The sequence below is a fragment of the Anomaloglossus baeobatrachus genome, chromosome 9, assembly GCF_048569485.1.
Source record: "Anomaloglossus baeobatrachus isolate aAnoBae1 chromosome 9, aAnoBae1.hap1, whole genome shotgun sequence".
NCBI lineage: Eukaryota > Metazoa > Chordata > Amphibia > Anura > Aromobatidae > Anomaloglossus > Anomaloglossus baeobatrachus.
This window is the reverse complement of record NC_134361.1, coordinates 213118214-213141595: the sequence shown is the minus strand read 5'-3', so window position 1 is coordinate 213141595 and position 23382 is coordinate 213118214. Positions and strand designations below refer to the sequence as shown.

Genomic DNA, 23382 nt, shown 5'->3' with positions numbered 1-23382 from the left:
GCAGCTGCCAACACACCGCTTATCTCCGCTCAGGGTCAGTGCTGCTTGTAAACACCATTAACTCCTCACCTGCTGGGGGCACAAGACGCCATTGGTCGCAGCAGGCGGGAAACACGACCCTAAGACGTCTCTCCCCACTGATTTGGGTGATTGTAAAAGATCAGATTTCTGCGTTGGGTCTGGGCGATGACAGAATCGGCGCCACCAATGTCTACAGGTTGTGTCCGGTATTGCAGGTCACCTCCATTGAAGTGAATGCGGCTGAGCTGTAATACCACATACAACCTGTGCACAGGGGTGGCGCTGTTTAAAGAAGAAGGCAGCCATCTTTAATTCTGTACTGCTCCTTTAAAACCAGGAAGATCGTCGTTACATAATGATTATATACACCCTGCCTCCCCCCACTGTATACATGTGAGGTGCGGTATATCTTATGTGCACACATTGGCGGCGACTTATCACGGAATGAAGGTTAATTGCTATATACACAGCTGAGTGCCAGCGATGGCAGCTGCTTCTCCTCCAAACCATGGGATATAACATGTGGTGCGGCCCAAATATAGCACCGCCGCTCTGATTTATCAGTATATATTTTATATATATATATATGTGTGTGTACTTACTGTGTATATATGTTTATGCGTATATATATATATATATATATATATATATATATATATATATATATATATATATATATATATATATATATATATATATATATATATAAAAAAGACATAAAAGGGGTCCCCCGACAGGAGAAAGGTCCTAAAAATCCCAGGGACACCAGTGACCCCTGCCTGTAGGTGCTCAGTCTCCCTGCAGCGCCCCCGCAGGGCAAGTGATGCATTACACTGTTCATATGGTATCAGGGATGGCAACAATTAAGGGCAAATAGAGGGGGCAGCCCCCCAGGGCGTCTAGGGGAGTGGTCCGCATTTATTTAAGTCGGTATTAGATGCATTAACCTCTAAATAAAACCCTCCCCTTAGTAGAGATAACTAATATGTCAGCGCAGCACTGCTGGAAAGCGAGGGAGGGTGGATCCTGCTGTGCTGACATCTAGTGGCCAGTAGAGAAACTGCATGCTATAGACTATTACTTTGCACGGTCAGAATGATAAAATAATCGGATGTTGTGGATATAAATGTCACTTTTCTAGAATTGATAAAAAAAAACCAAAAAGACCAAAAGTATTAATATCTGCAATTTAATTCATGGTGGCGCCACATACAGCACAACAGGAGCAGAGGGATGAGGGTCCCCCGGAGTATAACACAGGGTCGCCTGGTGTCACCCCTCCTCTGCCCATGTCCAGCACCGTCGCCCTCCTCCGGTCACTGGCTGGGGAGACTGCGGTAGGTGCCGACCCAAAACTTGACATAAGGGGAGCGCAGATCCTGCTTCATGGACTTGTGGGTGATCTTGCTGTTGATATCCAGGTACTGTCCGTACTGCGTGGAGTAGATCAACCACGGGGTCGGCACCTTAGAGTTTCCTTTACTGGGATCTCTGGGGGTAGAAGAAAAAACAACAGTCTGAGCAAGGGTTCTGTAATGGCTGATAACAGAGAGTAATAGATGGTAGCACAGGTGTATACAGGCTCCTCCTCCAGTAATGGCTGATAACAGAGAGTAATAGATAGCAGAACAGGTGTATACAGGCACCCTCTCCCCTGTAATGGCTGATAACAGAGAGTAACAGATGGCAGGACAGGTGTATACAGGCACCCTCTCTGCAGTAATGGCTGATAACAGGGAGTAATAGATAGCAGGGCAGGTGTATACATTCTCCTCTCCCTAGTAATGGCTGATAACAGGGAGTAATAGATAGCAGGACAGGTGTATACAGTCTCCTCCCCCAGTAATGGCTGATAACAGGGAGTAATAGCTGGCCGCACAGGCAGCTCATACAGACTATTGCCGGACGCTCGTCTTACCCGGTGGTGGCAAAGTTGCTCCAGTACGCCATCATGGCCTCGGAGACGTCGCGGTCCTGGGGTCTGTAGGCCACGGTGTTTCTGAATGGTTTGCCGAACATGTACTGGAGATCTTCGGCGTGATCGGCTCCGGCCCAGCTCGGGTATATGGGCATCCGGCTCGGGTGCGAGAACATGTAGCTGAACGTCTTAGCAGACCTACAACCGGAGACAAGAAGCAGGCACCAAACTGATATAACACAAGTATATAGTGATCTATATGTACAGCCGGTATAACCCGGGCATCACCTGTATATAATTATATATGTACAGCCGGTATAACCTGGGCATCTCCTGTATATAATTATATATGTACAGCCGGTATAACCCGGGCATCTCCTGTATAGAATTATATATGTACAGCCGGTATAACCTGGACTTCTCCTGTATATAATTATATATGTACAGCCGGTATAACCTGGACTTCTCCTGTATATAATTATATATGTACAGCCGGTATAACCCGGGCGTTTCCTGTATATAATTATATATGTACAGCCGGTATAACCCGGGCATCTCCTGTATATAATTATATATGTACAGCCGGTATAACCTGGGCATCTCCTGTATATAATTATATATGTACAGCCGGTATAACCCGGGCATCTCCTGTATATAATTATATATGTACAGCCGGTATAACCTGGGCATCTCCTGTATATAATTATATATGTACAGCCGGTATAACCCGGGCATCTCCTGTATATAATTATATATGTACAGCCGGTATAACCCGGGCATCTCCTGTATATAATTATATATGTACAGCTGGTATAACCTGGGCATCTCCTGTATATAATTATATATGTACAGCCGGTATAACCCGGGCATCTCCTGTATATAATTATATATGTACAGCCGGTATAACCTGGGCATCTCCTGTATATAATTATATATGTACAGCCGGTATAACCTGGGTATCTCCTGTATATAATTATATATGTACAGCCGGTATAACCCGGGCATCTCCTGTATATAATTATATATGTACAGCCGGTATAACCTGGGCATCTCCTGTATATAATTATATATGTACAGCCGGTATAACCCGGGCATCTCCTGTATATAATTATATATGTACAGCCGGTATAACCTGGGTATCTCCTGTATATAATTATATATGTACAGCCGGTATAACCTGGGCATCTCCTGTATATAATTATATATGTACAGCCGGTATAACCTGGGTATCTCCTGTATATAATTATATATCTACAGCCGGTATAACCCGGGCATCTCCTGTATATAATTATATATGTACAGCCGGTATAACCTGGACATCTCCTGTATATAATTATATATGTACAGCCGGTATAACCCGGGCATCCCCTGTGTATAATTATATATGTACAGCCGGTATAACCCGGGCATCCCCTGTGTATAATTATATATGTACAGCCGGTATAACCTGGACATCCCCTGTGTATAATTATATATGTACAGCCGGTATAACCTGGACATCTCCTGTATATAATTATATATGTACAGCCGGTATAACCTGGGCATCTCCTGTATAGAATTATATATGTACAGCCGGTATAACCCGGACATCTCCTGTATATAATTATATATGTACAGCCGATATAACCTGGGCATCTCCTGTATATAATTATATATGTACAGCCGGTATAACCCGGGCATCTCCTGTATATAATTATATATGTACAGCCGGTATAACCCGGGCATCTCCTGTATATAATTATATATGTACAGCCGGTATAACCCGGGCATCTCCTGTATATAATTTTATATGTACAGCCGGTATAACCTGGGCATCTCCTGTATATAATTATATATGTACAGCCGGTATAACCTGGACATCTCCTGTATATAATTATATATGTACAGCCGGTATAACCTGGGCATCTCCTGTATATAATTATATATGTACAGCCGGTATAACCCGGGCATCTCCTGTATATAATTATATATGTACAGCCGGTATAACCTGGGTATCTCCTGTATATAATTATATATGTACAGCCGGTATAACCCGGGCATCTCCTGTATATAATTATATATGTACAGCCGGTATAACCCGGGCATCTCCTGTATATAATTATATATGTACAGCCGGTATAACCTGGGCATCTCCTGTATATAATTATATATGTACAGCCGGTATAACCCGGGCATCTCCTGTATATAATTATATATGTACAGCCGGTATAACCCGGGTGTGAGGCAAATCCCGGGATATGAAGATGAATTATGACTTCCAGTCATAATCGCTCATCACTCCCTGGCAGTGCCCCCCTCCCTTCTTGTCCCCAATGTCCAGCATCTGTGAAGGTGTCACATCCCATGGCCATCTCCTATGATATGGAAATTAGGTGATGTGGGAACAATGGACACAGGAGGACTCCCTGCCGTGACCCTGTGGTAGGAGCTGCTATCTCATTAGCAAGCTTGGAAGTATCCAGACAGAACGACTCCAGTAAAAAATGGTTCATATCTCGCAAGCCATATTTCCGATAAATATGGCAACCATAAAAATGGTGTCTCCGCATGCGGACGATGCTGGCACACCCTTTTTTATGGGAGCGGGAGCTTGGGAAATACCCCAGGCGTGATATCAGCCAATGTGGAACTAGTAGACAAGTCATGAAACCTCTCATTCTGTAGCTAAATTCATAGCTGTCACAATGAGAGCGTTGGCGTCCGCCTACGACGCTCCCAGGCCAAGTTATGGCCATATTCCATGTTGTGGATTTTGTCCATAACTCCAGCCAGGGGTGGAGCAGTGCTCCCTCTGAGGTCACGAAGGTAGGAGGGGACCTGGATTTGCCCAGGTTGATAACCCTACTTCGGCCATTTTCCAGTGTTCTTTCGCTGGGGGTCACGTGTAGGAAACATCTGTGGGAGTTCCTGGAAACCTGGGTACAGCGCCCCCCTGTGGCCAGACGCACAAGGTAACTGCGGGAACTGTGTATGCCTGTTTGTAACCCATGCTTTGATTGTAACTGTACTCTGACATAACTGTATATTCTGTAGATTCCCTATTGTATATATTGTAGTTTCTAGTGTGCTTTAGGCTGATTAAATTATATAATTAATCTTGGGCTGTTCTGTTATCTCGATCTTGAATCCCACGTCTGTGTGTTCGGCTAATAGTTACCGTGAAGCGGTTGGTGGCAGCGAGTTGTGCCAAGGATTATTGTGGGGAGGCCAGTGAGATTCGGGGAGGTTTTATATATTCCGCCCGCGGAGGTCGGGGGAATATATACCCCACTCTCACCGGGGACCCTTCAATAATCGGCATAAGTAGTATAGCGGCCTCCTTGCTTATTGTCGGGCAATTCCATAATTGGCCTGACTATAAGAGGGGCGCTAGAGAGCGCGTCACGTGCTCTGTCTGTCGGTCGGGAGGTATAAAGGAGGGGTGACCCCCACTTGTTACCCCCCGATTGTGACGTACTGGTAGCCAGCGCGGGGGATTTCTGAGTGACCCCCCGGTGGTTTGTGACATATTGGTGGCAAGCGGTGGGATCGAGATAATAGTGTGTGTGAGTGTGAGACCCATACTCCCAGACACTAAAGACTGCCTGCAGCAGCTGCGGCTGCTGGGGTCTTCAGACTAGCTCAACACTAGAGTGTCAGAGTGCAGATACTGTAAGGTGTGTGGAGGCATCAGGTGTCAGTTCTGTGTCAGTGACCAAAGTCTGCAAGAATGGCTGATGGCACCAGGAGCAGAGCTATGTAACTGGCCAATGCTAAAGCAGGAGCCGAAGAGAGGGAGGACGGTGCTGTGGACAGTAATGAGGAGGTTGTCCACGAGCCCTCCAAGAGCCCGACGCCAGAGAACAGCTCTGCAGAGGACATTGCACAACCTGGCAATTATGGGCAAGATGAGGAGCAGCTCACCCAAGGGTCCTCAACGAGCCAGATGCCAGCCCTCCGCTCTGCAATGGACAGTGAAGCACCAGGCTCCGCAGCGGGCCGCAGATCACCACGTGCCATTCCACCGAGCCTGGGAGGCTCGGATAGCCTTCTTCAAATGGCTATGGCCCTTCTCCAGGCTGGAGACCGGGATACCTACGAGATACTCATGGCCGAGCGTGAGCGACAGGCAGCGCGTGACGCTGAGGCTGCGGAGCGGCAAGCAGTGCGTGAGGCTGCGGAGCGGCAAGCAGCACGTGAAGAGCGCCAGGCAGAGCGTGACTACCAGCTGCAGCTAGCTCAGCTCCGGCCCTCATCAGCCACACGTGACCTTCAAGACACCAAACTTCCAAAGGTCCGTGTTGAGGACTTCCCAGTGCTGGAGAAGGATGGAGACTTGGACTCTTTCTTGACTGCTTTTGAACGGACTTGCCTGCAGCACCATCTGGACAAGGACCAGTGGGCCAAATACCTGACCCCCCGTTTAAGGGGTAAGGCCCTGGATATCCTTGGGGACTTGCCTGCTGAGGCAGATCAGGGCTACGACACCATCAAGCGGGCCCTGATCCAACAGTACAACCTCACTCCAGAGTCCTACCGCAAGAAGTTCCGGAGCCTACAGAAGGGACCAAAGGACTCCTGGGCTGACCACCGGCGGGCACTTGCCCGAGCTGCCGACCACTGGACCCAAGGCCTGCAGCTTTCCACCGGACCGGAGATCCTGGACTTGTTCATCACGGAGCAACTCTTGTGGAACTGCCCTGAGGATCTCCGCCAGTTCATCCGAGACCAGAAGCCAAAGGGGTCCACGGCTACAGCTGCCCTGGCCGATGACTACACCAACAATCGGGCTCCTGAGGCCAGGAGAGCAGCCACCAGCAGCACCTGGAGAGGGGGTAAGATGAACTCTGCGACTGCCCCACCTGCCCCTAGACTGCAGGGGGTGTCCCCCTCAACTCCCCTCTCCAGGCCCGTGGCAGAACCAAGACGGTGCCACCAGTGCAACCTACCTGGACACTTCAAGGCCATGTGCCCTCAGCGTCCCAAGGCCCCGGCTCCGTCCCCGTCCCAAGGGCCGCCCAAGGTGTATTGTGTGGGTGGGGGTGGTGGTAGGTCCCTGGACAGCTTCCAACCTGTCACCGTCGGCCGGTCTGTGACCATGGGACTGCGAGACAGCGCCTCGGAGGTGACTCTGGTGCGGCCTGAGATGGTGTCCCCCCAAGACTTGATCCCTGGAAAAACCCTCGCTGTCTCCGGGATTGGAGGCATTGACCCGGCGCTGCCTGTTGCTGACATTTATGTGGACTGGGGCGCAGGGCGAGGGGTGAGGGAGGTGGGGGTAACTGATCGGATCCCCGCAAACGTGCTACTTGGGACAGATTTGGGGCAGATAACCTCCCAGTTTGGGCCCCAACCAAGGGCTGAACCTTCAGCCAGTACTGACATGCCTCCGGACAATGTTAATGTGTTATCTATGAATGATGTAAGGGAGGAGGGAGTGAACTCTGATATTTCTGCTTGCATAGACACCATAGACACACACACAGCTGCAGCTGTGACAGGGGAGGGGGTCAGAGAAAGGTGTGACAATGCCTCTACAAGTATTCAGCCTGTGAGCTGGGATCTGTTGCCCTCTGCAGGGATAAGCAGAGAGCAGGGTGCTGCAGGGGGAGGACCAGTGTGTGGGGGGGGGGCTACCACAGCAAATGTGGGGTCCCCAGAGATTTCACCGCGGGGTTCTGTTGCTGCAGGAGGGGAACAGGCAGGTGAGATTGGGGCCGGTCCAGGAGCGGAAGTGCTCCCAGGTAAGATCTCGGTGCATGGTTCCCCCACAACCGGGGTGTCAGGAAGCCAGGTAGGTCTGCCTGAACCGGCGACTTGGTCAGGAACGGAGGAGGAGCAGGCACGACCCACGGTCGCAGCGGCTGTGGCCGCTGTCACCCGCAGTGGGAGTGCTGGAAGCCAAGGGGCCTCCCGGAGGTCCGATAGCTCTTCCCCTTCTGACCAAGTGGCAGCCGAGTCAGGTGGAGGCCAGGACACAGGTCCCGGGGTACTGACCGAAGATGTGACAGTCTCGTCGATTCTGGCCACATCTAGTCAGGGGTTTCAGGCAGCGTTAGAAGCTGACGACAGCCTGAAAGCTCTTAAGGAGCAGGCGGCACAGCCTCCCTCGGACTCGGACCCGGAGCGAGTGGTCTGGGACCAAGGACGGCTGTACCGGGCCACGGTCCAGCAGGGTTCACCGGAGGCGTGGCCCAGGGACCGACAGTTGGTGGTACCCTATCCGTTCCGGACGGAGTTGTTGCGGATCGCACATGAGATTCCGATGGCCGGACACCTAGGGATCGCTAAGACCAAGGCCAGGTTAAACCAGCATTTCTACTGGCCAAAAATGGGGGCCGATGTGGCTGCCTACTGCCGTTCGTGTGAAACCTGTCAGAGAGTGGGGAAGGCGGGGCCACACCCCAAAGCCCCACTAGTATCTCTGCCAATCATCGATGAGCCTTTCAGGAGGGTGGCTGTGGATCTGGTCGGCCCGCTGGCCATCCCCAGCAGCTCCGGGAAACGCTTCATACTGACGGTAGTGGACTATGCCACCCGGTACCCAGAAGCAGTGGCCTTGTCGTCCATTCGGGCTGACAAGGTGGCCACCGCATTGCTGGAGATTTTCTCCCGAGTGGGTTTTCCCCAGGAAATGCTCACTGACCGGGGGACCCAATTCATGTCCCAGCTGATGGAGGCCCTCGGTAAGCAAGTCCAGGTGCGACATCTGGTGGCCAGCCCGTACCATCCACAGACTAATGGCCTGTGCGAGCGGTTTAATGGCACCTTAAAGCAGATGCTTAAGATGTTGGTCGACTCCCATGGGCGTGACTGGGAGCGGTATCTCCCACACCTGTTATTTGCTTACCGGGAGGTTCCACAGGCCTCAACAGGATTCTCACCGTTTGAGCTCCTGTACGGGCGACGTGTGCGGGGCCCCCTGGCTCTGGTGAAAGAGGCTTGGGAAGGGGATTTGGCCACCCCTGGAGTGTCGGTTATCGAGTATGTCATGCGCTTCCGGGACAAAATGCAGGCCTTGACGCAACTGGTACACGACAATATGGCTCAAGCCCAGGCCGATCAGAAGCGTTGGTACGACCAGAACGCTTGTGAGAGGACCTACCAAGTGGGTCAAAAGGTGTGGGTACTGGTCCCCGTACCACAGGACAAGCTTCAGGCAGCCTGGGAAGGCCCATACCTCGTGTACCAGCAGCTCAACCCTGTGACGTACCTGGTCACCCTGGACCCTGCCCGTGGAAGGCGGAAGTCCTTCCATGTGAACATGATGAAGGCACATCATGAGCGGGAGGCATGTGCGCTCCCCGTGTGCAACCTGCCCGAGGAGGGAGAAGCGGAAACCCTCTTGGATATGCTAGCCCAGGTTAGGGCAGGCGGATCCATTGAGGATGTGGAGGTTGGCCACCAGCTCTTGGAGGACCAACGGTCCCAGCTGTGGGCCACCCTACACCCCTTCCGGGGGTTGTTTACCAACCAGCCCGGAAGGACTGACTTGGCTGTCCATCACGTGGACACTGGGGATCATCCCCCGATCCGGCGTTCAGCATATCGGGTCTCCCTGGAGGTGCAGCAACACATGCGCCAGGAGATTGACGAGATGCTGAAGCTGGGGGTGATCCAGGCATCCAACAGCGCTTGGGCCTCGCCTGTAGTCCTCGTCCCTAAGAAGGACAGAACCACTCGGTTCTGCGTGGACTACAGGGGGCTCAATGCTGTCACGGTCGCCGATGCGTACCCAATGCCACGCATCGATGACCTGCTCGATCAGTTGGCCGGGGCTCAGTACCTGACCATCATGGATCTGAGCCGGGGATATTGGCAGATCCCCCTGACTCGCAAGGCCAGGGAACGCTCTGCCTTTATCACCCCATTTGGACTGTACGAGTCCACGGTGATGCCATTCGGGATGAGGAATGCCCCTGCCACCTTCCAGCGGATGGTCAACACCCTGCTCAAGGGACTTGAAGGGTACGCGGCCGCGTACCTGGATGACATTGCCGTCTTCAGTCCCACCTGGGAAGATCACCTAGAGCATCTAGCACAGGTGCTCAGGCGGATCCACCAGGCAGGTTTGACCATCAAGCCGGGAAAGTGTCAGCTGGCCATGAGCGAGGTCCAGTACCTCGGTCACCGGGTAGGTGGGAGAACACTGAAGCCCGAGCCTGAGAAAGTGGAGGCCATCGCATCCTGGCCCACCCCCAGGACCAAGAAGCAGGTGATGTCCTTCTTGGGGACCGCTGGGTACTATAGGAGGTTTGTTCCATGCTATAGTAGCCTGGCAAAGCCCTTGACGGACCTCACCAAGAAGAAGCTGCCCTCTGCAGTCGATTGGACAATGGACTGCGAGACAGCCTTCCGGGCCCTAAAGGACGCCCTGTCCAGCCCGCCCGTGCTACAGGCAGCCGACTTCACGCGGCCGTTTGTAGTACAGACCGACGCCAGTGACTTCGGCCTCGGTGCGGTGCTCAGCCAGGTGGACTCTGCGAGCCAAGAGCACCCAGTCTTGTACCTGAGCAGGAAGCTGTTACCAAGGGAAGTGGCCTATTCCACGATGGAGAAGGAGTGCCTGGCCATAGTGTGGGCCCTGCAGCGTCTGCAACCCTATCTATACGGGCGCCACTTCATCGTGGAGACGGACCACAATCCCCTCAGCTGGTTGCACACCGTCTCTGGGACGAATGGGCGATTGTTGCGATGGAGCCTTGCGCTCCAGCAATACAACTTCACCATTCGCCACAAAAGGGGCCGTGACCACGGTAACGCAGACGGGCTGTCCCGACAAGGAGAGGTCGCGGACGGGCGCACGGGGGAACACCGGAGTGTGCTGCCCCCTAGCGCCCTCAAAAGGGGGGAGGTGTGAGGCAAATCCCGGGATATGAAGATGAATTATGACTTCCAGTCATAATCGCCCATCACTCCCTGGCAGTGCCCCCTCCCTTCTTGTCCTCAATGTCCAGCATCTGTGAAGGTGTCACATCCCATGGCCATCTCCTATGATATGGAAATTAGGTGATGTGGGAACAATGGACACAGGATGACTCCCTGCCGTGACCCTGTGGTAGGAGCTGCTATCTCATTAGCAAGCTTGGAAGTATCCAGACAGAACGACTCCAGTAAAAAATGGTTCATATCTCGCAAGCCATATTTCCGATAAATATGGCAACCATAAAAATGGTGTCTCCGCATGCGGACGATGCTGGCACACCCTTTTTTATGGGAGCGGGAGCTTGGGAAATACCCCAGGCGTGATATCAGCCAATGTGGAACTAGTAGACAAGTCACGAGTCCTCTCATTCTGTAGCTAAATTCATAGCTGTCACAATGAGAGCGTTGGCGTCCGCCTACGACGCTCCCAGGCAAAGTTATGGCCCATATTCCATGTTGTGGATTGTCCATAACTCCAGCCAGGGGTGGAGCAGTGCTCCCTCTGAGGTCACTAAGGTAGGAGGGGACCTGGATTTGCCCAGGTTGATAACCCTACTTCGGCCATTTTCCAGTGTTCTTTCGCTGGGGGTCACGTGTAGGAAACATCTGTGGGAGTTCCTGGAAACCTGGTCTACAGCGCCCCCCTGTGGCCAGACGCACAAGGTAACTGCGGGAACTGTGTATGCCTGTTTGTAAACCATGCTTTATCTGTAACTGTACTCTGACATATGTATATTCTGTAGATTCCCTATTGTATATATTGTAGTTTCTAGTGTGCTTTAGGCTGATTAAATTATATAATTAATCTTGGGCTGTTCTGTTATCTCGATCTTGAATCCCACGTCTGTGTGTTCGGCTAATAGTTACCGTGAAGCGGTTGGTGGCAGCGAGTTGTGCCAAGGATTATTGTGGGGAGGCCAGTGAGATTCGGGGAGGTTTTATATATTCCGCCCGCGGAGGTCGGGGGAATATATACCCCACTCTCACCGGGGACCCTTCAATAATCGGCATAAGTAGTATAGCGGCCTCCTTGCTTATTGTCGGGCAATTCCATAATTGGCCTGACTATAAGAGGGGCGCTAGAGAGCGCGTCACGTGCTCTGTCTGTCGGTCGGGAGGTATAAAGGAGGGGTGACCCCCACTTGTTACCCCCCGATTGTGACGTACTGGTAGCCAGCGCGGGGGATTTCTGAGTGACCCCCCCGGTGGTTTGTGACACCGGGCATCTCCTGTATATAATTATATATGTACAGCTGGTATAACCTGGGCATCTCCTGTATATAATTATATATGTACAGCCGGTATAACCCGGGCATCTCCTGTATATAATTATATATGTACAGCCGGTATAACCTGGGCATCTCCTGTATATAATTATATATGTACAGCCGGTATAACCTGGGTATCTCCTGTATATAATTATATATGTACAGCCGGTATAACCCGGGCATCTCCTGTATATAATTATATATGTACAGCCGGTATAACCTGGGCATCTCCTGTATATAATTATATATGTACAGCCGGTATAACCCGGGCATCTCCTGTATATAATTATATATGTACAGCCGGTATAACCTGGGTATCTCCTGTATATAATTATATATGTACAGCCGGTATAACCTGGGCATCTCCTGTATATAATTATATATGTACAGCCGGTATAACCTGGGTATCTCCTGTATATAATTATATATGTACAGCCGGTATAACCCGGGCATCTCCTGTATATAATTATATATGTACAGCCGGTATAACCCGGGCATCTCCTGTATATAATTATATATGTACAGCTGGTATAACCTGGGCATCTCCTGTATATAATTATATATGTACAGCCGGTATAACCTGGGCATCTCCTGTACATAATTATATATGTACAGCCGGTATAACCTGGACTTCTCCTGTATATAATTATATATGTACAGCCGGTATAACCCGGACATCTCCTGTATATAATTATATATGTACAGCCGGTATAACCTGGGCATCTCCTGTATATAATTATATATGTACAGCCGGTATAACCCGGGCATCTCCTGTATATAATTATATATGTACAGCCGGTATAACCCGGGCATCTCCTGTATATAATTATATATGTACAGCCGGTATAACCCGGGCATCTCCTGTATATAATTATATATGTACAGCCGGTATAACCCGGGCATCTCCTGTATATAATTATATATGTACAGCCGGTATAACCCGGGCATCTCCTGTATATAATTATATATGTACAGCCGGTATAACCCGGGCATCTCCTGTATATAATTATATATGTACAGCCGGTATAACCTGGGCATCTCCTGTATATAATTATATATGTACAGCCGGTATAACCCGGGCATCTCCTGTATATAATTATATATGTACAGCCGGTATAACCTGGACATCTCCTGTATATAATTATATATGTACAGCCGGTATAACCTGGACATCTCCTGTATATAATTATATATGTACAGCCGGTATAACCTGGGCATCTCCTGTATATAATTATATATGTACAGCCGGTATAACCCGGGCATCTCCTGTATATAATTATATATGTACAGCCGGTATAACCTGGGTATCTCCTGTATATAATTATATATGTACAGCCGGTATAACCCGGGCATCTCCTGTATATAATTATATATGTACAGCCGGTATAACCCGGGCATCTCCTGTATATAATTATATATGTACAGCTGGTATAACCTGGGCATCTCCTGTATATAATTATATATGTACAGCTGGTATAACCTGGGCATCTCCTGTACATAATTATATATGTACAGCCGGTATAACCCGGGCATCTCCTGTATATAATTATATATGTTCAGCTGGTATAACCTGGGCATCTCCTGTATATAATTATATATGTACAGCTGGTATAACCTGGGCATCTCCTGTATATAATTATATATGTACAGCCGGTATAACCCGGGCATCTCCTGTATATAATTATATATGTACAGCCGGTATAACCTGGGTATCTCCTGTATATAATTATATATGTACAGCCAGTATAACCCGGGCATCTCCTGTATATAATTATATATGTACAGCCGGTATAACCTGGGTATCTCCTGTATATAATTATATATGTACAGCCGGTATAACCTGGGCATCTCCTGTGTATAATTATATATGTACAGCCGGTATAACCCGGACATCTCCTGTATATAATTATATATGTACAGCCGGTATAACCCGGGCATCCCCTGTATATAATTATATATGTACAGCCGGTATAACCTGGGCATCTCCTGTATATAATTATATATGTACAGCCGGTATAACCCGGGCATCCCCTGTATATAATTATATATGTACAGCTGGTATAATCTGGGCATCTCCTGTATATAATTATATATGTACAGCCGGTATAACCTGGGCATCTCCTGTATATAATTATATATGTACAGCCGGTATAACCCGGGCATCTCCTGTATATAATTATATATGTACAGCCGGTATAACCTGGGCATCTCCTGTATATAATTATATATGTACAGCCGGTATAACCTGGGTATCACCTGTATATAATTATATATGTACAGCCGGTATAACCCGGGCATCTCCTGTATATAATTATATATGTACAGCCGGTATAACCCGGGCATCTCCTGTATATAATTATATATGTACAGCTGGTATAACCCGGGCATCTCCTGTATATAATTATATATGTACAGCTGGTATAACCTGGGCATCTCCTGTATATAATTATATATGTACAGCCGGTATAACCCGGGCATCCCCTGTATATAATTATATATGTACAGCTGGTATAACCCGGGCATCTCCTGTATATAATTATATATGTACAGCCGGTATAACCTGGGCATCTCCTGTATATAATTATATATGTACAGCCGGTATAACCCGGGCATCCCCTGTATATAATTATATATGTACAGCCGGTATAACCCGGGCATCTCCTGTATATAATTATATATGTACAGCCGGTATAACCTGGGCATCTCCTGTATATAATTATATATGTACAGCCGGTATAACCTGGGCATCTCCTGTATATAATTATATATGTACAGCCGGTATAACCCGGGCATCTCCTGTATATAATTATATATGTACAGCTGGTATAACCTGGGCATCTCCTGTATATAATTATATATGTACAGCTGGTATAACCTGGGCATCCCCTGTATATAATTATATATGTACAGCTGGTATAACCCGGGCATCTCCTGTATATAATTATATATGTACAGGCGGTATAACCTGGGCATCTCCTGTATATAATTATATATGTACAGCCGGTATAACCCGGGCATCTCCTGTATATAATTATATATGTACAGCCGGTATAACCCGGGCATCTCCTGTATATAATTATATATGTACAGCCGGTATAACCCGGGCATCCCCTGTATATAATTATATAGGTACAGCTGGTATAACCCGGGCATCTGATATCTTATATGGCCTGGTACATACTTGGCGTGTTGGTAGTGAAGTCCTAGAGCTTCTTGTGTTGGGACCAGAAAGATGTAGTCGGTCTCGATGTCGACAACAGTCTTCTTCACGAGATCGGGGTCGGGGTTGGGCCCCCAGCCATCGGTGTACAGGTTGTAGGCGATGTCCAGGGCTGCGGTGCCTTTAGGAAGCGTCAGTCCTTGCACCAAATTGTGCACGTCTTCCCTGTCAGGCAGAGATTAGATGAGCGGAGGCTGAGAGACGGACATACAAGAGGCGGACATACAGGAGGCGGACATACAGGAGGCGGATATACAAGAGGCGGACATACAAGAGGCGGACATACAAGAGGCGGACATACAAGAGGCGGACATACAAGAGGCGGACATACAAGAGGCGGACATACAAGAGGCGGACATACAAGAGACGGACACACAAGAGGCGGACATACAAGAGGCGGACATACAGGAGGCGGACATACAGGAGGCGGACATACAGGAGGCGGACATACAGGAGGCGGACATACAGGAGGCGGACATACAAGAGGCGGACGTACAAGGGGCGGACATACAAGAGGCGGACATACAAGAGGCGGACATACAAGAGGCGGACATACAAGAGACGGACATACAAGAGGCGGATATACAAGAGGCGGACATACAAGAGGTGGACATACAAGAGGCGGACATACAAGAGGCGGACATACAAGAGGCGGACATACAGGAGGCGGACATACAAGAGGCGAATACACAAAAGGCGGATACACTGGAGGTGAATATACAAGAGGCGGATACACAAGAGGCGGATATAGAAGATGCGGATATACAAGAGGCGGACATACAAAAGGCGGACATACAAGAAACGGATATACAAGAGGCGGACATACAAGAGGGGGACATACAAGAGGGGGACAAACAAGAGGCGGACATACAAGAGGCGGACATACAAGAGACGGACATACAAGAGGCGGATATACAAGAGGCGGACATACAAGAGGTGGACATACAAGAGGCGGACATACAAGAGGCGGACATACAAGAGGCGAATACACAAAAGGCGGATACACTGGAGGTGAATATACAAGAGGCGGATACACAAGAGGCGGATATAGAAGATGCGGATATACAAGAGGCGGACATACAAAAGGCGGACATACAAGAAACGGATATACAAGAGGCGGACATACAAGAGGGGGACATACAAGAGGGGGACAAACAAGAGGGGGACATACAAGAGGCGGACATACAAGAGGCGGACATACAAGAGGCGGACATACAAGAGGCGGACATACAAGAGGCGGACATACAAGAGGGGGACATACAAGAGGGGGACATACAAGAGGAGGACATACAAGAGGCGGACATACAAGAGGCGGACATACAAGAGGGGGACATACAAGAGGGGGACATACAAGAGGGGGACTTACAAGAGGGGGACATACAAGAGGGGGACATACAAGAGGGGGACTTACAAGAGGGGGACATACAAGAGGGGAACATACAAGAGGGGGACATACAAGAGGCGGACATACAAGAGGCGGACATACAAGAGGCGGACATACAAGAGGCGGACCTACAAGAGGCGGACCTTCAAGAGGCGGATCTACAAGAGGCGGATCTACAAGAGGCGGATCTACAAGAGACAAGCGTCAGACACGACGGTGAGGGAGTATATACTGTAGTGTCAGACTTACGGTGTCACTCTCTGCAGGGGGCGGTTAATGTTCGGCACATCAATGCCAGCAAAAAGATGTCCGTCCATGTTATTGACTCCGGCGAGATAGTCCACATCCGCGGCGTTACCAAACAGATTGCGCGGCTCATCGGGAATGAAGTCTCCATCGATGACTGGGGAATAGGCCAAATAGTGCACCAGGGGGTCTGCAGAGAGTGAGAGCGGGTCAGTACCCTGCACCCCCGATGTCCGCATCCTGTACCCCAGTGTCATTATCCTGTACCCCCAGTGTCAGTGTCATTATCCTGTACCCCAGTGTCATTATCCTGTACCCCCAGTGTCATTATCCTTCACCCCAGTGTCATTATCCTGTACCCCCAGTGTCATTATCCTGTACCCCCAGTGTCATTATCCTGTACCCCCAGTGTCATTATCCTGTACCCCCAGTGTCATTATCCTGTATCCCCAGTGTCATTATCCTGTACCCCCAGTGTCATTATCCTGTACCCCCAGTGTCATTATCCTGTATCCCCAGTGTCATTATCCTGTACCCCCAGTGTCATTATCCTGTACCCCCAGTGTCATTATCCTGTACCCCCAGTGTCATTACCCTGTACCCTCAGTGTCATTATCCTGTACCCCCAGTGTCACTGTCCTGTACCCTCAGTGTCATTATCCTGTACCCCTAGTGTGTCATTATCCTGTACCCCCAGTGTCATTATCCTGTACCCTCAGTGTGTCATTATCCTGTACCCCCAGTGTCACTGTCCTGTACCCCCAGTGTCATTATCCTGTACCCCTAGTGTGTCATTATCCTGCACCCCCAGTGTCATTATCCTGCACCCCCAGTGTCATTATCCTGTACCCCCAGTGTCATTATCCTGTACCCCCAGTGTCATTATCCTGTACCCCCAGTGTCATTATCCTGCACCCCCAGTGTCATTATCCTGTACCCCCAGTGTCATTATCCTGTACCCCCAGTGTCATTATCCTGTACCCCCAGTGTCAATGTCATTATCCTGTACCCCCAGTGTCATTATCCTGTACCCTCAGTGTCATTATCCTGTACCCCCAGTGTCATTATCCTGTACCCCCAGTGTCATTATCCTGTACCCCCAGTGTCAATGTCATTATCCTGTACCCCCAGTGTCATTATCCTGTACCCCCAGTGTCATTATCCTGTACCCCCAGTGTCATTATCCTGTACCCTCAGTGTGTCATTATCCTGTACCCCCAGTGTCACTGTCCTGTACCCTCAGTGTGTCATTATCCTGTACCCCCAGTGTCACTGTCCTGTACCTCCAGTGTCATTATCCTGTACCCTCAGTGTGTCATTATCCTGCACCCCCAGTGTCATTATCCTGCACCCCCAGTGTCATTATCCTGTACCCCCAGTGTCATTATCCTGTACCCCCAGTGTCATTATCCTGTACCCCCAGTGTCATTATCCTGTACCCCCAGTGTCAGCGTCATTATCCTGTACCCCCAGTGTCATTATCCTGCACCCCCAGTGTCATTATCCTGTACCCCCAGTGTCATTATCCTGTACCCCCAGTGTCATTATCCTGTACCCCCAGTGTCAGGGTCAGTATCCTGCACCCCCAGTGTCATTATCCTGTACCCCCAGTGTCAGTGTCATTATCCTGTACCCCCAGTGTCATTATCCTGTACCCCCAGTGTCAGTGTCATTATCCTGTACCCCCAGTGTCATTATCCTGTACCCCCAGTGTCAGGGTCAGTATCCTGCACCCCCAGTGTCATTATCCTGTACCCCCAGTGTCATTATCCTGTACCCCCAGTGTCATTATCCTGCACCCCCAGTGTCATTATCCTGTACCCCCAGTGTCAGGGTCAGTATCCTGCACCCCCAGTGTCATTATCCTGTACCCCCAGTGTCAGGGTCAGTATCCTGCACCCCCAGTGTCATTATCCTGTACCCCCAGTGTCATTATCCTGTACCCCCAGTGTCAGGGTCAATATCCTGCACCCCCGGTGTCGGGCTCTTTTTGCTGTCGGCCTCGGGGCACATGATCTGACCCCCCCCGGTGGCCCTGTTTTTTATCTGGGGTCTCACAGTCGAGGTTGGTCAGCTGCAGTTGGTACGCCAGGGTGATGGCCTTGGGGTCGGTCTGCTTCAGGCAGGTCACCAGGGCGGCGCTGTCATCCACCGGGCATCCGACCTTTGCCGCCAGCTGTAATGGAGATTGATTTCCAGTAAATTTTCCTATCGGAGCATGCACATCGTCCGTCCAGACGCAGACGGTGCGGACGGTGAGGGTTGTACATGAGTCACCTCTTTGGCCCACATGAGAGGTTCCCGCTGGATGGCCCACGGGCACAGGCCCACCCCGCTCTGGGTGATGGCTCTCTTGATGAGTCCCACGTTGTATGGAGTCAGACTCTGCAGCGCAGAAAGGAAAAGCAAGGGTTAAATGCGGCTTCAGCTTCAACTTGCGCAAAATAATAATGGGACTGCAATCTGCAGCTTTTTCTAATATTCCACAGCTCCATTATTCATCCCGGAGCAGCGATCCCCCGCACAGTGATGAAAACCTCGGCTGCCTGGTGCCACCACTAGAGGGCGATCTGTACTCAGTCATCTATGGGTGTCTGTACACAGACCGCCCTCTAGTGGTGGCAGCCGGTATCTGAGGTTATATCTATGTGGAGGGAGCGCTGCTCTGAGGTACATAACGGTGATCAGGAGACAACCAAATCCACCATTTCCTCACACAGATCATTACCTGTAGGGAGACGCTGGCACCCCCTGCCGACTCCCCGAAGATGGTGATGTTACTGGGGTCCCCTCCAAAGGCAACGATGTTCCTCTTCACCCAGGCGATGGCCATGTGCTGATCCCACAGACCGTAGTTCCCTAAATAAAATAAAAAAAAGCCAAAAAACTGAAGAAATTACAAAATACAAAGGAAATGAGAAATTGAAACAACCGCCTCCGTATCCTACGGCCGCCCCTCGCCTCCGTGTCCCGCGGCTGTCCCTCGCCTCCGTATCCTACGGACGCCCCTCGCCTCCGTGTCCCGCGGCTGTCCCTCGCCTCCGTATCCTACGGCCGCCCCTCGCCTCCGTGTCCCGCGGCTGTCCCTTGCCTCCGTATCCTACGGCCGCCCCTCGCCTCCGTACCCCGCAGCTGTCCCTCGCCTCCGTATCCTGCGGCCGCCCCTCGCCTCAGTGTCCTGCGGCTGTCCCTCGCCTCCGTATCCAGTGACCGCCCCTCGCCTCCATGTCCCGCGGCTATCCCTCGCCTCCATATCCGGTGGCCGCCCCTCGCCTCAGTGTCCCGCGGCTGTCCCTCGCCTCCGTATCCGGTGGCCGCCCCTCGCCTCAGTGTCCCGCAGCTGTCCTTCGCCTCTGTGTCCGGTGGCCGCCCCTCGCCTCAGTGTCCCGCGGCTGTCGCTCGCCTCCGTATGTGGTGGCCGCTCGTCGCCTCCGTATCTCGCGGCCGCCCTTCGCCTCCGTATCCCGCGGCTGCCCCTCGCCTCCGTATCCCGCAGCCGCCAGTCGCCTCCGTATCCCGCAGCCGCCCCTCGCCTCCGTATCCCGCGGCCGCCCCTCGCCTCCGTATCCCGCGGCCGCCCCTTGCCTCCGTATCCCACGGCCGCCCCTCGCCTCCGTATCCCGCGGCCGCCCCTCGCCTCCGTATCCCGCGGCCGTCCCTCGCCTCCGTATCCCGTGGCCGTCCCTCGCCTCCGTATCCCGCGGCCGTCCCTCGCCTCCATATCCCGCGGCCACCCCTCGCATTCGGTGGCCGCCTCTTGCCTCCGTATCCTGCGTCCGCCCCTCGCATTCAGTGGCTGCCCCTCGCATTCAGTGGCCGCCCCTTGCCTCCGTATCCCACGGCCGCCCCTCGCCTCCGTATCCCGCGGCTGCCTCTCGCCTCCGTATCCCGCGGCCGCCCCTCGCCTCCGTATCCCGCGGCCGCCCCTCGCCTCCGTATCCCGCGGCCGTCCCTCGCCTCCGTATCCCACGGCCGTCCCTCGCCTCCGTATCCCGCGGCCGTCCCTCGCCTCCGTATCCCGCGGCCGTCCCTCGCCTCCGTATCCCGCGGCCGCCCCTCGCATTCGGTGGCCGCCCCTCGCCTCCGTATCCTGCGTCCGCCCCTCGCATTCAGTGGCCGCCCCTCGCATTCAGTGGCCGCCCCTCGCCTCCGTATCCCACGGCCGCCCCTCTCTTCCAGTGGCCGCCCCTCGCCTCCGTATCCGGTGGCCGCCCCTCGTCTCCATATCCGGTGGCCGCCCCTCGCTTCCAGTGGCCGCCCCTCGCCTCCGTATCCTGCGGCAGTCCCTTGCCTCCATATCCGGTGGCCGCCCCTCGCTTCCGGTGGCCGCCCCTTTCCTCCTCGTGATACCAGACCGACTCGAGTCTTACCAGGGGCATTGGCGTCTCCGGTGCTGAGGAATCCCAGGGGTCCCACGCGGTAGTTGAGGGTCACCACGATGACTTTGCCGCGCAGAGCCAGCTCCTCTCCGTCATACAGGTAGTTGTCCAGGAAGTTGGCTCCTTGTCCTCCGCCGAGTAGAAAGCCTCCACCGTAAATCCACACCATGACGGGCAATTTTGTAGAAACTAAAAGGCAAGAGAAATACATGATAAGAGAGGAAACAATGGAACAATGGAGGAAACAATGGCTTCTCCAAGTGATGCACAGGGTTAGAAATACATTGCTTTCTTCCAGGCATAGCGCCCCCTCCATCTGCAGGTTGTGTGTGATATTGCAGCGCCACTTGATTCAATAGAGCCAAGCTGCAATACCAGACCCCACCTGTGGATAGACGGGGGGCGCTGTTTGTGGAAGAAAAAAGCCTCGATTTACTAATTGTCACAGCACAAGACCTGCCCTGCTGATATGGATCGGACCCTTTCCAACATGGAGCGGTGTACACAGCGGCGCTCACCTGCCGAGCGGGTCTGCGGGACCCAGATATTCAGGTACAGACAGTCCATGTTGCCGATGACGTCGTTCTGCAGCAGGTTCGCCTGCACGCAGCGCGGCTTGTACTCCGTGGTTTTCAGGGTTCCTAAGCAAAAAAAGCAAAATTCAATTAGAAAAGAGCAGACGATCGTCATGAAGCTTCACCTTCCGGTCACCTCCAGAGCTGCATTCATAGTTCTGCTGCTTTCCTTAAAGCCCCTACATTGCAGAACCGGATGTCCGCGGACCACCCTCAATGCTTCAAGGGTAATTTGACGAGTGCAGCGCATTGTGGGGATCCAATAGATTAGAGGCAGAATTGTGATTACAGCTCTGGATGTGATGCAGACAGGTAACCGCACACGTCATTCTTACCGGACCAGCCCGGATGTTTTTCGGGTTTTTCCAGAACCTTAGTCGGAGCACCAAATGGGATCCCCTTGAAGATATCGATATAATCTGGAGAGATCACGCCGATCTTCTTACTGGTTCCTTCGACAAATCCCCCCTCGGTGTGCACCACGCCCAGCTGCGGAGGAAAGGCAAAGATATCAGAGAGTGGCGCACAAGCTTCTGTGCAACGGCAGACAACAGAGAGTGGTGCTGACGTGGACTCACCGTGGCTGAGCGGGCGGCCACCAGAAGGCTGGAAAAGGCCAAGAAGTGCAGCAAGTGCGCCATCCTGTCTGCGGGACGAGTGCTCCCCTCCAGCGGTGCTCACCACGGGCTCAGCGCCTCATATATAAGCCCCTCACATCACGCCACCCCCAGCGGCACCCGTGCCAAGAGCGGCAATGCCAGCCAGCGTGGGACCCCGAGCACCTGCGCCCGGCTATCAGGATGGGCACCGAGCCCCCGGGTGCAGACGCCGCGGCCGCTCACACTCCCACACATTAGATTTTCCATTAATGATCAATAAGCTTATTACAGAGATATCAAGAAACGTCACCTTAGATAACCGACTGCCGAGCCGTGTATCCAATCCTGTGCGATACCAACTGCCGAGCTGTGTATCCAATCCTGTGTGATATCGACTCCCGAGCCGTGTATCCAATCCTGTGTGATACCAACTGTCGAGCTGTGTATCCAATCCTGTGATACTGACTGCCGGGCTGTGTATCCAATCCTGTGTGATACCAACTGCCGAGCTGTGTATCCAATCCTGTGTGATATCGACTCCCGAGCCGTGTATCCAATCCTGTGTGATACCAACTGTCGAGCTGTGTATCCAATCCTGTGTGATACTGACTGCCGGGCTGTGTATCCAATCCTGTGTGATACCAACTGCCGAGCCATGTATCCAATCCTGTGTGATACCGACTGCAGAGCCGTGTATCCAATCCTGTGTGATACCGACTGCAGAGCCGTGTATCCAATCCTGTGTGATACCAACTGCCCAGCTGTGTATCCAATCCTTTTTGATACCGACTGCAGAGCCGTGTATCCAATCCAGTGTGATTCCAACTGCCCAGCTGTGTATCCAATCCTTTTTGATACCGACTGCCGA

At 51.6% G+C, this 23382-nt stretch overlaps 1 protein-coding gene across 1 annotated transcript; it reads right to left on the bottom strand.

Annotated features, from left to right (window-relative positions):
- Nucleotides 1–1208: 1208 nt before the first annotated feature.
- Nucleotides 1209–22716, bottom strand: LOC142250724 (bile salt-activated lipase-like). The gene is made up of 11 exons (XM_075322926.1): nucleotides 22494–22716; nucleotides 22251–22404; nucleotides 21859–21981; nucleotides 21332–21529; nucleotides 19690–19820; nucleotides 19239–19346; nucleotides 19020–19137; nucleotides 16965–17151; nucleotides 15293–15496; nucleotides 1940–2137; nucleotides 1209–1512 (listed from the first exon to the last, which is right to left on the bottom strand). The coding sequence occupies exons 1-11, from the start codon at nucleotides 22554–22556 to the stop codon at nucleotides 1338–1340; spliced, it is 1659 nt and encodes a 552-aa protein (XP_075179041.1). The 5' UTR covers nucleotides 22557–22716; the 3' UTR covers nucleotides 1209–1337.
- Nucleotides 22717–23382: the final 666 nt, after the last annotated feature.